This window comes from Eumetopias jubatus, unplaced genomic scaffold (assembly GCF_037043125.1).
Source record: "Eumetopias jubatus isolate StellerSeaLion01/CBP00866 unplaced genomic scaffold, mEumJub1_p1.0 scaffold_10, whole genome shotgun sequence".
In the NCBI taxonomy this organism is placed as follows: Eukaryota; Metazoa; Chordata; class Mammalia; order Carnivora; family Otariidae; genus Eumetopias; species Eumetopias jubatus.
In genome coordinates, this window is record NW_028274816.1 from 107,187,957 (window position 1) to 107,204,197 (window position 16,241).

Here is a 16,241-nt window from a genome sequence, read left to right on the forward strand (position 1 = left end):
GGGCCTCACCTCCCTTGGTCCAAGCCCCAATTTGGGGTTAAAGTGGGGAAACAGAGCGGATTTCACTTAGAAAGCAGGCTGCCAGCAGGGCAGCCCTGGTCTCCAAAAAGATGAGTAGTAAAATTTTGCCCTCCAGTCAAAACCTTGGAAAATTGTGGGTGTGGGCGGAGTGAGGCTGAATTTGCCATGTTAGTACAAGGCTTCCAGGTGTGGCCCTGGGCAGGGCAGGGCCTGGCTCTCCAGTGGGAAATGTTCCCCTTGCCTAAGACCAGGGGCTCCGTACCCAGGCCCCCTAAGCTGACCTCTCCTCCCTGGCATTCCCAGGCTTGGCCAGGAAACCTGGAGCCCAGAGAGGCCACAGAACAGTTCTAGAAGGAGGTTATGGCTATTTGGCACCTGGGGGTGGGGAGGCACAAGGAAAAATTGAGGGCTGCTGCCCCAGGAAAGGGGGAGCTGGGGACCAGGTGTCCTGGACTCTCCCCTTTTCCCGAGGGATGCATGAGAAATCAGTGCAGGGCCAGGCCCAGCCTCCAGGCTCAGGGGTAGACTCTGTCCCTCCTGGGTGGGGGGACCAGGATGGGAGGAGGTGTGGAGGCAGCCCCTCCCAGCAGGAGGGTCAGAATGCAACAGAGACAGCACAATGATGGGGGACAGGGAAAGGGCCAAGAAGGTAGAATCTCAAGTCAAAAGGCCCAGGGGCCGCCTAGGAGCCCCGTGGGCAGGGAGCAGCCTCCAGGTGGTGAGATGCTGGGAGAGCCCCCAGCCCCATTCCAGTCCAGAGACAAAGGCTGGAGGTTGTAAAGTCTGGCAGTATGGTCTGCAGGTCCTTGTGTCCATCCACCACCCAGGCCAACCATCGGCATCCCTTGGCCTCTGTGCCTCAGCCCCATAGGGCAAGAAGGAGGCCGTCCTTCCAGCCACCTCTGTCTGCCCAGGCCCTCTGGTCCCTGAAGCTGGGGGAGGTGGGGCGGAGGGTGGGGAAGTCGGGGCACCTGTCCCCAGGCTGGTAGGGGGCGGGGTGAATTATTGAGGACAGGGGAGGGAGGACAATGGGAGGGGATTAATTATTGTCCGGTCAAGGAATGATTCCTGTTAAGTAGAATTGGAATTCCTCAGTGTTTGCAGGTTTCCTTCCAGTTCTGAGATCTGGCAAACAAAAGGGAAAGGGGGTCAGGCCTGGATACCAGGCGTGGGCCCTGCCCCTTCTGACCCCCTAATGGGGACATGACCCAGACGCAGCAGCATGACTCCTTCTCTCCCTCCAGGATCCACAGAGGAGGTACTGAAGGGGAGCTTACCTGCTGCCCCCTCTATAGGCCCCGGCCCCCAGGGCACCCCGGGCCTACCTTGTCCAGGAGCTTATCCATCTCCTCCTTCCTAGCCAGCTCCGACTCTTCCAGAACCCGGCGCTGTGCGGTCTCCTTTTTCAGGAACTCAATCTCCCTAGGGATCAGCAGGGGACAGACCACGGGTAAGGGTGTGTAGTCTGACTTCCATCCAAGGAGTCTCAGGATCCTCAGGCCTGTCCTTAGGCCCACCTGGGCAGCTCTGTCCCTCTCCCTTAAGTCGGGAGGCCCCAGCTCTTCCCAAAACCTCTGGGGCCTGACTGTGCTGGCTCCAGTGCCCAGTCATCCTGGGCCCAGGTACCCCCACCATAGGGTCCTCCACCTTCTGTGCTCCTTGCCTCCCTACTCAGCTGGGGGTGGGGAAGAGCTGCCACTAATGGCCTCTCAGTCCTCCCCGGGCCAGGAAGCCCCGCTCCCAGCCCCCTGACCACGTACTTCTGCTGGTAGTCCTTGATGAGGCGTTTGGCCTTGCTGTACTTGCGCTCCAGGGCCTGGTACTGGGCCTGGGTCTCCCGTAGGTGCTCGTCCACAGCCTGGCACAGGCTCTGGGCCTCGCCCCAGTAGCCCTCCAGTTTCTCCATGCGCTCCTTGTTCTCCTCCACGCTCTGCTCCAGCTGGGCCTTCTCCACCCGCCACCGCCCCTTCTCCTGCTCTAGGCTCTGCAGCTGAGGGAGGAAGGAGCAGCCATGGACTGGTGGGGGCCACATGGAGCCGAGGAGCGCCCAATCCTGGCACCAGGGCCAGCCTCTGGATAACTCCTGCAGATTTGGAGCCCCCTGCCCCGCTCCCCCCGCAACTGCTAACTCTTGTTGGCTGAGCCTGAGAACTAAAAGCCGGAGAGGGAAGAGGTGGGGGCCCAGCCGCAGAGCCCCCAGCCAGGGCCCCCGCACTGTAGCATGCCCCTAGCAGGCAAGAGGCCCAGGTTAGTCACTGACTCGCTCTGTGACCTGGGGCAAGGCAACTTCCATCTTAAGCCCCAGTCCTCCCATCTGTGGAACAAGACTGATCCCTGCTTTGCCAAGCTCACGGGGCTCCAGTAAGACGGTCGATGTGACAGAGCGGGCCAGGGGAGGGTCACCATCGCCCTCTGTCCCCTCTGCAGCTCTGGCCCTGCTGCCCAGTCCCTGTCTCTGTGGCTTCAGCAATCCTGGCTCCTCTCCCGCCTTGTGTCCCAGCTCCTCACAGGCACGATGCCCCAGACCTGACCCCACCCACGCAAATCTATTCCTCCTTTCCATGATCTCACGGCTGCACCGGCGCTCAGCCTTAAGCCCCTGCCTGCCCCTCTAACCTCGTTGGCTGCAAATGCCATTTGCTGTCTGTGCCCCAGCCACATGGGCCTTCCTGCAGACCCTCGGACTTGCCCTGTTCCCTCTGCTTAGAACGTCCCCACCTCCGTCCCCACCTCCTCCCCGCTGTTGACACATTATTTCCCACCAGCTCACCCCTCCGCTCTCTGCTCAGTGTATCACTTCCCCAGAGAAGTCTCCTGTGATTCCCTCCAGCAGCACCCGCTCCCGCACACACCCGCCCCCCCCCCCCCCCCCCGGCTCTAGGAGCTCAGCAAGCCCGCACTCTCCCGCAGAGCCCCGTGTCCGTTGATAACGGTACAGACATCAGCGTGCACACTAAGCTGTACAAGGGCAGGGTTCAAATCCGCTTCTGCACACTGCAGGGATTGGAACCGTGCAGGGCACTCAGAAGGCACTCTACAGGCGTCCACAAATTGAAGGCCTGAACAGACCTTTGACTTGTGCCCCCCCTCCCCCCGCCCCTTCCTGCTCTGCATCCACCGGGGGTGGGGGGGGGCATGGCCTATCATCTCAACCTCAGAAATGAGCTCCAACCTGCCCTTCCTCTCCTACCCTCTACCTGCACTCCGGGCCACTGGGGAAACCATTCCCCCCAGGACACCGCCAGCACCAATGCTTTGCCAGCCTCCGAGTCCTGCCCACCCGCATGTCCTTCCACCTTGTGGGCAGTGACCTTTTCCCCCTTCTAGTCCCCCTGTGGCCACGGGACCAAGGCCAGAATCCTTCGTGGGGAGTCAGGACCCTGCCAGCCGCAGCTCCCCGCCCCCTCCGCCACCGCAGGCCGGCTCAGCCTCCCATCTCGTGCCCAAGGGAATGGCTGCCACAGTCGACTGGCCTCCTCCAGGCTCAGCCCTCTCTCCCCCGGGGGGCGCCCTTCCTCAGCCTCAGTCACTAAACCCTGCCTGCCCCCCAAGGCTCAGCTGTGACCTCCCCTCTCTCCATGGGTGGTGGGTGTCCTGTGGCCATGCGGCCCCCATGAGCCGTCTCCCGACCACACTGGAAGCCCCGTGGCAGTTGGGACACCGAATGTCCAGGCCCAGCAGGGGCCCAGTGCAGACCTGTAACATGAAGTCTGCGTATCGGCATGCCTGCGAGCATACTGGCACCCAATGGGCTTCGAGGGGGTGTCGCTGCAGAGTACGTGTGCATGTTTGTGTATGTCATGAGTGTCACCATCGGGGGGCGTGAGAATGCACATGTCCTGTGACACTCTTCTGGGGAGATGGCTGTGCCTGTGTGTCTCGCGGCAGATGAACGTAGAGGGAGTCTACATATCCAGGCTGCTGCCCCTGGGTATCATGTCACGTGAAGCCCGGCCCACTGTCTCCGTGTCCACACAGAGTGGGTGTCTCCAGACATCCCGATGAGGAGGCCTGGGGTCCAGGTTGGCATGTGTCAGTGCGTGTATCCCTGGGTAGCTTACAGTGATTGCTGAGCCTGTTTGTAGAGGACAGGTGGGGGACAGGAGCGATGTGAAGACATCTAGAGTGACCTGGCGTCACTCAGTCTGGTAGCTAATAGCTCGACTTTTTGTTCAGCACCTTTTATGAGCCAGGTGCTGTGCTAAGGATTTTATATGCCTTATCTCATTTAATCCTCACAACAGAACGTACAGCGTGGGCACTACCGTCACCCCATTCTACAGGGGAGGGGACTGAGGCACGGGGCAGCAAGTGGACGGTGGCACACGGGGGTCCCGAGCTCAAGCTTTTAACACTATGCTCCCCTGCCTCAGAGTAGCTTGTTCTGATTCTGCCTGCAGGTGACAAGTGTCAGTGTCTGCAGGTGTGAGGTGGGGGGGGAGTCATCCCCCCAGCCCTCATTCCCCCCTCCCCGTGCCACATTCTTACCTTCCTTTTCAGCTGCTGGATCTCTGCCTCAGTCACAGCATGCTTGATCTGGAGCTGTGGGGGCAGAGAGGCAGGTGCTCAGCTCTGGCTGGAGTTGGTCATGGCCTGCCTCTGCCCTCCGCCACCCCAGGGACCCCTTCTTCCCACCTCCTTGAACTTGTGCACCAGCTTCTCGGGCTCCATGTCCACAGGGGACAAGGCATCCTCGTTTTCTGCCAGCTCGAACACCTCGATGGCCATCTCGCCACCCGGGAACGTGGGGCTCAGCTCCTCATCCTCGTCGGTGGCATATTCTCCTGTCTGCGAAGGGAGTGGGGAGGCTGTGCACCCTGCCCACCTCCGCCTCCCTGAGTCCCGAGGAGCAGGGCTTAGACTGGCAACAGCCTGTCCGTGTCAGACCGGGAGCTACCCATGGCTGCGGGTCACGCTTCAGGGGGCTGGGGCCACCCCGGTGGCATGGTCTGTGTCTTCCCTCAACAGGCTGGTAGGTCCCCCAGGAGACTGGGATCCCTGAAGAAACCGCCTGTGCTTTTCCCCTCACACTGTGGGTCCCCTGAGGCCTGGAGCCACTTCCTTCCTCAGATTAGGTCCCCTGAGGGTAGAGGCTATGCCTTCCCCCCAGAGCAGGGACTCGGAGGGAACTGCATTTTCCTTGTAGGAGCAGGAAGGCTCTCTGAAGACAGAGTGTGACTCCTCCATCAGACTAAGAGTTCTTTGAAGGAAGGATCTGCATCTCCTCCCTCAGTCTGGGGACTCCCCCAGGATAGGGAAAGGTGCCCTGGCCTCCTCAGCGAGGCCTGGGAAAGCCGCGGCGGCAGAGGATGGGTGTGATGCTCCATCCAGCCACCAGGGGGCGATGCTGCTGCCGGCCAGGCCGGGAGTTCCTACCTCCTCGTCGTCCTCCCCGTACTGGGCGTATCTCTGCTCCATCATCTCTCGCTGCCATCGCTCCTGTTCTAGGGTCTGCTGAATTAGCTGGGCCACCTCGCTCTGCTCGCCTGGCCGCTCCCGGCCAATCATAAACCTGCAGGGGCACGAGCGTCATCCCCCTGCCTCTGTCTTCACCTGGGTGATACCATTATCCTCCCGGCTGGTGCTCCCCTCTCCACACGCAGACCCTCCCAAGGGAGGTGAAATGAGAGGGCTGAGTCCAGAGGCTGTGGAGTGTTAATAATGAATGGGGGGAGCTGGGAGCCCTTCTTGGGTTTCCTCCCCTGGACAGCCAGAAAGGCCCACTAACCCTCGCAGCCGGTTGTGGGGGAGGGGTGATGTCAGCCGAGCCCCCTGCTGCGCTGCAGGGGACAGGAGCTCAGGGGCTGCCAAGGCAGGGGGCTCTTCCTCCACCACAGGGGCGAAGACGAGGCCGGGGAATGGTGAAGCTGACCCGTCCCGGCAGCCTGCTTGCCCACTGCCCTGCCGTGGGGCTGTGGAGGGGTGTCTCCAGTGAGCTCCAAGCCCCCAGGCTTCAGGAAGGGGCGGGATGATGGTGAGTGGAGATTAGGATGGAGAGGAAATAGTGGAACTTCCAGGCACCAGCCCCTCCTCTCCGTGGCCACCCACATCCTGTTTCTCTCCACCGCCCTTTCCTGGGGGCAGTGCCCCTTTTAGAGAGGGCAGGGAGTGGTCCCCGAATGTTATGCCAGAGAGGGACAGAGGAGCCTCTAACCCAATTCCCTCGATTGCCAGGCCCGGGGAAGGGAGTCCTCCCGGGATTACACAGCTGGTGAGGAGGGAAGGATGAAGTGCCTGGTGGGGGGACCCCAATGTGGGTGGCGTTCTCCCTGCACGTCTCGGTTCTTCAGTGACTGAGTCACGGAGGGGCAGGGGAAGGAGGGCAGGTTGGGAGGCACAGCAGACCATGGGCCTTGGAGCCCGAGCGCCGGTGGCCAGCAGTGCATGGGGCAGGCCTATGGGTACAAGAATTCCCTCCGGCAGGGAGGCCGTGGAGGCTCCTCTATAAGGTGGGCCACCCAGAGCCTTACCTGGGCGTGGGCAGGCAGGCAGAGATGCGGGATGAGGGCCAGGCCCCCCGTCTGCTCCCACTTCCCACCCAGCCGGGCCCTGCCGGCCCTTACCGCACGCGACCCTTGGTGTTCCGGAGCACGGAGGCCGCAAAGCTCTGGGTGACTCCAACCAGACTCGTGCCATCCACCTCCACCAGGAGATCATTCACTTGGATCCTGGGAGAGGCCACACTGGTTAGGGGACAGTCACAGGGGAACTAGAGCGGAGGGAGCAGTGGTCTCCCTCCATCAGAACCTGAGGCTCAATCCCCACTGGGTCCTGGTACTTTGTCTACTTGCATAAAATGCGCGGGGCCAGAGGGTCAGGGATCAGCTGGACCCACCACTAGGCAGTGAGACCTGGGCAAGCAAATCCGACACAGATAGGCCGGACCAAGCACACTTCGTGTGATAATCACACCCTCGTTCCCTCCTCCATCACACCCGACAGAGTAGTGTGACACCCACAGAGTTCGTGGCCACCACGCACACCCAAAGCACAGGTGACACACAGTCCTCTTACGGGTCTGAAGATTTTCTCCCAAATGCCTGAGACCCCCATGGCATATACTCTTGTGCTCGCCGCACCCCGAGACGGGCGCAGCCCCCACCACGTTCTAGGTGTGGCAACAGAAGCCCTGGTTCTCCACCCCAGAAGGACAGAGATGGGGGTGGGCCAGCTTGGCCCACCGAGGGGGATGGCAGGCCCCCTGGCCACCTCCTTCCTCCACTGCCACCCCCCTGCGCGCTCCAGGCCTTCTGTCAGGGCCACTCTGTGGAAGTGGAGGAAATGGCCTATTGTGAGCGGTTCACCCCCTGGTGCATGTGGGCACTCTCTCCCACGTGCACACACTACCCACGCTGCCAACAGCCAACAGGGGACCACAGGAACGGCTCTGGAAGTCCAAACTGGGGCGGGGGGGGGGGTGGTAAGTGAAAGAGCACGGGTTGTCACCGGCCTTTTGTCCACCCCCCACGCCACCTGGGCCACAGCAGGCAAAAGCTCTAGCAACATGACCCGAAAGCCACCCAGCGCCTACAGGGACACCCACTCATCTCTGTCAGATGGAGGGGGTCGGTCTGGGTTTGGAGGTGCCACCACAAGCCTCCTCTCATATCAACTGCCAACTTACAACAATGCTGGGGATGCCCCAGAGCCCTTCCCACTTCCCCCCTGTGATACATACACAGTGGAGTGGCCCACGGAGGGGTCGCTGGGTGCCCAGGGCTCCAGGAGGGCCTCCTGAACCTTCTGACCCCTCCAGCCTCAGAGGCCAAACACAGGTACACATGCTCACACATGCGCTCACACAAGGAGCAGCCTCCTCCACAGGTACACCACATGCCTGGATCCCCCCCTTGTTCTCTAGGCTCCGGCCACACCTGCGGGCTTTCAGTCCCCTTCCTGGAACCTTTTGTACATTCTACTCCCTCAGCCTAACTAAGTCCTGCTCATCCTCAGGCCTTAGCTCCGACATCACTTCCTCCAGGAAGCCTTCCCTGCTATCCAGAGAGAGCAAGTCCTGCTTTTTATGCCTTCATGCCACCCTGTGCTTTTCCCACATTTTCTGCGTGTCTACTTGGATGTCTGTCTGCCTCACCACACCACGTGCTTCCCGAGGGCAAGGGAAGCCGTCACTGACTCCCCAGGGCCTGGCTCTAGCCCCACCACAGAGCCAGCAATATTTGTTAAGTGGAAAAAAAAAAAAAAAGCTCAGATGTATCCACCAGGAACACAGACTCCATGGCCATGCTCTCCCTCCCACAGCCCACACACGCTCAAAACCAGGACATACAATGCCTCCATGCGGCCCCCTCCCCACTCCCCAAAGAATGTAAGCGCCATGAGGACAGGGTTCCCAGTGGGTTTGTTCACTGCTGTCCCCCCCGACCAGCACCTGGCATGGTAAGGCTCCACGAACACCTGAACCCCACACAAACAGGGGCCCATCCTGGCTCGGTGGCCTGGCATGCAGCTAACAGCTGGTGAGGGAGGGGGTACCTGCCGTCCCGGTGGGCCGCACCACCCTCAGTCACCGTCTTCACGAAGATGCCCAGCTTCTCCAGGCCCATGTCCGCCCCGGCCCCCATGCCGATGATGCTGATGCCGAGGCCCTCGGAGTCTGTGGAGCAGAAAGTCGGGACAGGCTGGTGTTGGGAGGTGGGGGTGAGGTAAGGTGTCCCAGCCTAGGGCTTGCAAGGGACAAAGTGAGAGACACCCCCGACCCCCAATCTCACCCCAGGGCACGGCCCGACCTCAGGCAGCAGTCCCCGTGCTTAGGGGAGGTCCACAACTGGGGAAGGGACACTGTTCTGTCTACCCCCTCTTTGCCAAGCCAACCAGGAAGCTCCTGGGTCACCCCCTGCCCTTTGCCCCTCACAAGAACCAATGAGCAGCAGGGCATGCTGAGGGGCGCCCAGGCGTCTTGGGGGGGCCAGAGTCTACTGTACACACAGATGAGGGATCCAGAGGGATGGAAAGGCCTTGGGGGGGGGGGCTGGTCTTCTTTTCTACACAGACCCATACTTAAGAGTCTCCATGACCCAAGACCTCCTGCTTTTCTCTCCACAGCTATCTCCTCCTGTCTCATGGGTCTCTGACATCCAAACTCTTATCTTCCCCACAAACAGGCTCTTCCCGTCTGCTACTCCCTCATGGGGCCTGGGAGTCGCCTGGACTCCTCCCTCCCCCTCACTGTCTCAGCCAGAACCAAATAACCACCAGATCCTGCACATCCTACCCCCCAAGGATCTCTCAAGTACACGCACGTCCCACATGGCCATCATCTTGCCCACACTATGGCCTCTCTCCATCCACTTACGACCCTTCTCCCCCCAGCACAGCCTCACGTGGTCCTTCTAGAATACCTTTCCCACGCCTTGTCATGGTTTCCTGTCCATCTTAGAGAACAGTGTCCTCCACAGGGGCTCTTAGGCCCTGCATACCCTTTTCGCCCTCGTGATGAAAATGTAGCCAAGCCTCTCCCCTCTTTCCCATATGCTCCCGAGTTCCCATCTTCAGAGCTCAAGGCCAGCATAACTTCCTAGCGGCCCCCCCGGCCCCCGCCCCGCACCTACCACAGCATGTAAGTGAGCTGGGACAGCCCCTTCAGCGCGTGGCTCTGGGGACCTGGCCCCCGAAGGATGTATGGGGTGCGGCAGGCCCGGGGGCGGGGGGGGGGGGGCTACCGCAGTCCGCTTGGCTGGGGGCAACGGACAGGGGCCCAGGGCAGAGCTGGCGCCAGAGAGGCGACCACCACCGCCCCGCCCCTGCAGCCTGGCCCTGCCCCCCTTCCCCCCCCCCCCCCCCCCCCCGGCCTCTCACCCTTCTCCAGCTCCACGGGGAACAGCTCCAGCCTCTCCACACGCTTCTCCAGTTCGTACTCAGCCGAGGCGGCCATGGGGTCCACGTCCTCGTTGCGCCGGTCGTAGTCCTCGTTGGAGTAGGTACTGAACACCTGCGGGGGCGCCGCTCAGTCAGGGGCAGGGACAGGGGCAGGGCTGGTGGCCAGCGCCCATCGGCGTTCCCCTCCTGCTGTGGGCCTCCCCCAGCCCCAGCGTGACCCCGGCTCAGGCAGCAGGCCCTTCCAGGGCTCGAGCCCGCGGGGCCCTGGAGGAAGGGGCGCAGCTGCCCCACGCACACCATCCTTCCCCCCTCGCCCCCCGCAGCCCCACCTGGCGCGGGGGCCGCCGTAGAAAGAAAGGGCAATCCCTGAGAAAGTGGCCGACTCAGGAAGCCGGACCTCGGGCTCAGAGACAGACGGACCAACAACAGCCTGGTGCAGAAAGAAGCATGGGGAGCCAGAGAGCCAGACAGACGGCAGGAGAGTGGAAAGAACAGGCTGAGCAGGAGCAGAGGGGCAGAGGAGGAGGGGAGGAAGAGTGGAGAAGATCCTGGAGGATGCCAGATGGGGAGAGAGGGGGGAGCGGGTGTGAGACGCAGGGACAGGGGAGGGAAGAGGGGAGAGAGAGAGAGGAACAGAAGACAGGGGCACCCGGGACCCAGCTGACCTGAACCTGAAGTGGAAGCCAGGGTGGGGGAGGGAAGCAGAAAAGATCACCTCCACCCTCCCATGCAGAAAGGGCAGCCCTCCACTTGAGGTGCCCCTCAGGTGGCAGGAGGTGGATGGGGGAGAATGCCAGGCCCACGTGGCCTTGCCTGCATGACCAGGCCTCAGTTTCCCTCTCGAGAAGCGGCTCTGAGGTGTGCCCCTTATCCCGAGTGCACTAGAAGGCCCAGGCCAGAGGTCCGGGACCCTGGTGAAAGCAAGGAGCTCAGGGAGGTGGCAGCCTCTCTGACTTTGTCCCCAGCGAACCCAGTCTGCATGGGGGCCCTAAGGCCAGCCCTACCTTGTTGTCTCCTGCACCCCTCTGCTGTCCTCTTCCTGTGTCTCGCCGTGAGAAGGGGAATTCCAAACCTCCTCCAGAGAACAGAGAGGCTAGGGCAGGGGCTCTGTGGGAGTGCCTAATTCTGGGTCCAGGCGGGGGTACCCCCAGTGGGAGGTTAATGAGCACCATTTGGGGTACCATGATGCGTTCATGCTTCATTGCCTGCAGCGACAGGTTGGCACCGCTTGGAGCCAAGCGGGGGCGAGAAAGGGTGGGAGCAGCTCTATCAGACGGTTGGACCCGAGGCCTGAGCAGCTGGAATGGAGCTCCGTGCCCCCCGAGGCCCCTGCCAGGGCCCGCTCTCCTCCAGGAGCAGGCCCATGGGCACCCTGGCAGGCAGCAGACTTGTGTCCCAGCCTTTGTCTGAGCTCACTCAGTGTCACCCTCCACTCCCCCCGACCAGAGCCTCGCTCCCACGGTGGGGTTTCACAGATTAGAAGTGCAGCTGGGAGGGGCCTATGTGGTCACTTCACTCACTGCCCTCAACTTCCCTACATCAGAGAAACCAAGCTCGGGCCCTTAGAGCTCGCCGTCAGTCGGGCAGTGGTCGGACTGCCCTCCTGACATCTGGCCATTGGCCCCCGAGCCCCTGGAGGGATGGGCCATCCAGTTTGCACACAGCATAAGATGCCAGGTCTGCTGCCAAGGTCACCTGGGTCAGCCAGTGGCAGGGCAGGATGAGACTGTACCCAGCTGGGCCCTGGTGGGTGGGTCACCTGTGACTCTGTCCCCCCCCCCCCCTTGCACTCATGCCCTGGGCTTGGCAAATAGGCTTTGGCCCACTTTTGCATCTGAGTCCCCTGACCCTCACCCTCTGCTCCAAGGGACAGGGTCCCTTCATCCCTCAGTCTTTGTGATGCCCTCCCCGATGCGTGTGCGCGAGGCAGCGAACACACTGTGACCTCCAAAACACCCTCCCAGCCTGCCCTGGGCTTTGCCCTCCCCTCTCTTCTCAGCTGATCAAATCCTGCCCCCTGCAGGAAACCCAGGCCTCGCTCAGAGGCCCCAGACCGCCCCTCACATTGCCCACCATGATGTGCCCAGCCAATCAGTGGCTTGGGCCCTGTCCCCTGCCCCAAGTGACAACATGGAATTGGTCTCTCTGTCCTCAGCAGAAGCTTCCACAAAGGCAACAACTGGGTCATCCGCAGGGCACCAGACCCGAGAATCAGTGTCAATGCAGGATGGGGGCAGGGAGGGAGAAAAACAGGGATCCACTGTCCAGGGTGGGGAGGAGGAAATCCCCAGCAAGGTCAAAAGTCAGACACGCCAAGGCGGCACCACAGACCACCGGCTCCCGCACTCCTGTGAGCAAGAGTCACCAGGGAGCCGGGGAGCACTGCTCCAAATCATGCGCTATTTTTTACCCAAAAATCAGGGTAAGGTGTCAAATATAGACAGTCAGAGGCCCAGGACTGAAAGACCAACAAACTCCATCTCTGGATCAGGCCGCCCAGAGAACTGGTGACGGGGCGGGGGGCGGGGGTCCTGACTCCTCAGGTCCCAAGAAACACCCTCATCCTCCATTCCCTCCAGGATCCCGTAGCCCTCAGGACAGGGAGGGGGGAGAAAGGACTTATAAGGTCGCAGCCCCGGAAGCGGGAGGGCTGGCCTGGCGGAGTAGCACCTTTCAGGCCTTGGCTGGGGTGGGGGCAGGGGAGAGAGGCAGCCGCTGATACTCCAGGAGGGCTGGGAGGAATCATGGGCAGCCTCAGTGTCCAGGAGCAGTTATGGAAACTTTAAGCAGACAGACGAGGGCTTGGCTGTGGAGAGGTAAAGGCAGGGTCCAGGCCTAGGAGAGTCTGGGGCCTGGACACCCTCCTGCAGCGGACCCGGTGCTGGGCAGAGCTGAGCCTGGGGCACTGAGAAAGGGCCATCTAGGCTGGATGCGCCAGCCAAGATTGGAGGGTGGCAGGCAGCAGGGGTGACCTAAGGCTCTTAATTCTTCCCGGGAATGTCCCCACCACCCGCACTGGCACTGTTCTGAGGATCTCAGGGCACTGGCACAAGCCACCCACCAATTGCCAAGAGTGGTGGTGGGGATGGGGGAAGAGACCCTCAAAGGGGGCAGCTCCCATCCGTCCTTCAGGGCACCCAGAGAATGTGGCAAGAGCGCTTGGAGCTTGCCAAGGCCATGGGAGTCTGCCCTACCGAGCAGCCAAGAGCAAAGGCATGTGGCAGCTGCCGGGCATCCTGGGGGCTTTCCCGGCCCCACCCCTCTGTTCGGTGCCCTGCCCAAGGCCCAGCCCCCTCATGGGCCAGGCCAGACGCCTGCTGCCTGCGGAAGCCAACACCTCCACCTCCCCAGCTGGCCCAGCACAGACCCCAGGGAACAGGGCCCCAGCGCCAGGCCTCTCCCCCACCCCCAGTCACATGGTCCCAGCTCAGCTCACCCTCAAAGACCTGCTTCCTTCTTTCACTTCTGCAAACTTGGGGTGGGGGCTACAGACAGGATGGAGGAGGGCTGCGGTTCCCTACACCTTCATTTTAGGAAGTTCTTGGCTCCTCCCTCCTCTACAGGGGGAACGCAGGAGGTGTTTCTAAGCTCCCCCACTCCCCCCGCCCCCCCCCGAGTGGAGTAAGGACCAATGGGGGGAGGGTCTCCTGAGGACACACACACAGACACACATCTTCCCACCACCCAAGCCCCAGCCTCAGGCAGCCTCTGGAGGAAGAGAGCCTGGGAGAGAGGAAGGGGAAGCAGGTGTCCGGGATGCGGGTGCGGCGGAGCCAGGGCGAGGCAGCAAGCAGAGGAACCTGAGGGCAGGTCGGGGCAGGCCGGCCTCGTCTCGGGCCTGAAACTCGTCCCCCTCTGACAAACAGCTGGAACTCCCCCACGCCCCCCTCAGGGTGGTAACTTCTGGGAAGGGGGCTGGGTGGCAGGGGCTGACTCAGCCTGCCAAACCCGGCTGGCAAGGCGGGGGCGACGGCGTGCACGTGGCAGGGGCGGCGCGGGGGCGGGGAGGGGGGCTCACTTACTTGGATGGGCGCCGTGCTGAAATGGATCTTCCGGCTCGGGGCCGGGTCCTCTTCCTCCGAGAGCCCCGGGATCTCCACGCACCCCGACTCGGGCTCATAGGGGGGCTCCCCATCCTCCTCGTCGTCTTCGTCGTCCTCCTCCAGGGCACTTCCCCCAGAGTCCTCCCCCAGCCCACTGTAGGCGCTCACGTCCACCAAGTCTGCCTCCGAAAAGTCCTCCTTCTTGGACTCATCCGCCTCCTCCGGGGCCACGTCCGGGGCCCGGCCGTTGCCCACCCCTCTTTCAGGCGCCGCCACGGTCGCCGTGGCCTCCTCGGGGGCCGCCTGGGCCTTCTGCTCCTGCGGCGCGGGGCTGGCAGTGGTTGCCAAGGTGCTGCCATTCTCCAGGGCCGCGTGGACCGTCACCTCCGCCTGAATCACCTCCCCGGGCGCCGCCTCGGCCTCAGACTCCCCGCTCTCCTCCACCTCCACCGGCTTGATCTTGCGCACCTCCCGGGGCTTGGGGGGCGGCCGGGCAGGGGCCACTCGGTGCTGCGGAGGCTGCTGCCCTCCGGGGCCGCGTTCCTTCTCAGCCGGCACATCCCCCGACGGGGCGGGCGGCGGCGGCGGCGGCGGCTGGAACACCCGGGACCGCTTACTGACCAGCTTCGAGTTGATCTGGGGAGCCCCGGCGGCCGCGGCCCTGGGGAGCCCCGGCCCACGGTGGAGGCCGGTCCTCGAGTCGGCCTTCTCGAAGACGGCGCTGAGCTGGCTGACCGTCGGCGACACGGCGTCGGCGTCCAGCTTGTCCAGCGCCTCGGTGCTGCCGTTGAAGCGCACCACGACGTCCAGCTTCCGGTCCTGCAGGCCGGCGCGCTCCTGCCTCAGCAGCCGCCGCGCCGCGGCCTCCTTGTCGCCGCCCGCGGCCGCCGGGACGCTCCGTTCGAACAGCTTCCGCGTCTCCTGCAGCCGGGACGGCGGGTGCGGCGGCGGCGCGGGCTGCGCCGAGGGCGCGGGCTTGGAGTCGAAGCGGCTCACGCGCTCCGACACGCTGGTGCCCAGCTTGAGCAGGGCGCTGTGGTCCACGTTCTCGTTCAGGCTGCTGGCCCGCGGCAGCGACAGGCGCACGCCGCGCTCGGGCGCCCGCGGGGCCTCCGTGGGGCCCGCGCCGCCGCCCGCCTCGCCCGGCGGCCCCGCCGTCGTGCCCATCTGCAGGAACATACTTTTGATGCGGTGGACGTTGGAGCCATATTTCTTGTGGTGGGCCGCCTTGGGCGCCTCGTCGGGCCCGGGCGCGTCGGGCGGCTTCAGCGCCTGGATGCCCGCCTCGTAGGCGCTGCGGTGCGGGGAGGCGCTCCGGAGGGGACCCCCGGGCCCCCGCGGCTCCGTCTTCATCATGGTGGGGGGAGACGGGGGCGCATCCCCTCGCTTCCCGCTCCCCCCCTCCAACAGGCGGCTGGCCAAGTCGGGACCACCGCCCCCTCCCCCCGAGAAAAGAAACCCCGGAAGGCCTTTTTTAGGCTCCCCCCAAACCAAGCTGCCAAAAACAGTTAACCCCGCTTAAAAAGGGGGGGGGAATCTCCGAGCGCCCTGTGTGGGTCGCCTCCCCCAATCCAGCTGCCACAGACAGCCAGCCCCTCTTTCAGAGCCCGAGCGGCCTACTACGGTCGCCCCCACCCAAATTAGAAAAGCGGCGGCGGCCGGGGCCGGTGGGACCGCGCGCCCTGCCCGCGAAGCAGCGGCGGAGGCGCCGGCTCACATCGTCCGAGGCGGTGTCAGCAGGGCTGGCAGCCCGGGCGTCCCCCACCCCGGCCGGGGGCCTCGGCTTTCGGGGGGCCCGGCACCCCGGCGCCCATGGCTGCTCCGCCGGCCCGGGCCGCTCCACCGCCGCGCCACCCTCCCTCCCTCCCTCCCCCCCGCGCCCCGAGCTTCGGTCTTTCTCTGGCTCTGCCCGAGCGGCGGCTGCCCGAGACCGAGCGGCTGCCCTTCTCGCCGCCGCCGCTGGGGGACTGGCACCTCTGGGTCCTAAAGGGATCGGATTTCCGGGGCCGGAGTCTGTGAGCCCTCCCCTTCCCCTCCTCCCGAATGTATCCCCTCCCCTGCCCGTCCCTCTCGACTGCCTGACGCTGACCCCTCCGGTCCTGGCCTGTCCTCTTCAGCCCTTCCATCCCAACCTCTGACTGCGGCTTATCACAACCCACAAAAGCACAGCCCCACCAAATATTGGGGGAGGCAATCCAGCCCCAGTGGTCTCAGTGTGGGCCCCTCTCCTCCCCAAATGGGAAGGGAGATTAGTGGGCGGGGCAAAGGATCGTTGCCTTCCAGGCCCTTGGAGTTCCCTAGTGTGGTTCAAGACCATCAGCCTCAAAATCGCTGGGCACT

General features: G+C 63.4%; 1 protein-coding gene across 1 annotated transcript; it reads right to left on the reverse strand.

Moving 5' to 3' along the window:
- Positions 1 to 1,030: 1,030 nt before the first annotated feature.
- Positions 1,031 to 15,751, reverse strand: PPP1R9B (protein phosphatase 1 regulatory subunit 9B). Its single transcript, XM_028093730.2, has 10 exons — positions 13,881 to 15,751; positions 9,838 to 9,970; positions 8,515 to 8,635; positions 6,585 to 6,689; positions 5,398 to 5,533; positions 4,657 to 4,809; positions 4,510 to 4,563; positions 1,782 to 2,011; positions 1,347 to 1,443; positions 1,031 to 1,146 (listed from the first exon to the last, which is right to left on the reverse strand). Exons 1-10 carry the CDS (start codon positions 15,255 to 15,257, stop codon positions 1,093 to 1,095), a joined length of 2,460 nt encoding a protein of 819 aa, XP_027949531.1. The 5' UTR covers positions 15,258 to 15,751; the 3' UTR covers positions 1,031 to 1,092.
- Between the last annotated feature and the right edge of the window lie 490 nt (positions 15,752 to 16,241).

What these genes read in the sequence shown, in the direction of transcription:
- PPP1R9B (XM_028093730.2), bottom strand. Translation starts at nt 15,257, where the DNA reads ATGATGAAGACGGAGCCGCGGGGGCCCGGGGGTCCCCTCCGGAGCGCC. An exon ending in TGGTGCACAAGTTCAAGGAG is followed by an intron (nt 4,564 to 4,656) that starts GTGGGAAGAAGG and finishes CTGCCCCCACAG; the next exon opens with CTCCAGATCAAGCATGCTGT. An exon ending in TCCAGCAGCTGAAAAGGAAG is followed by an intron (nt 2,012 to 4,509) that starts GTAAGAATGTGG and finishes TTCCTCCCTCAG; the next exon opens with CTGCAGAGCCTAGAGCAGGA.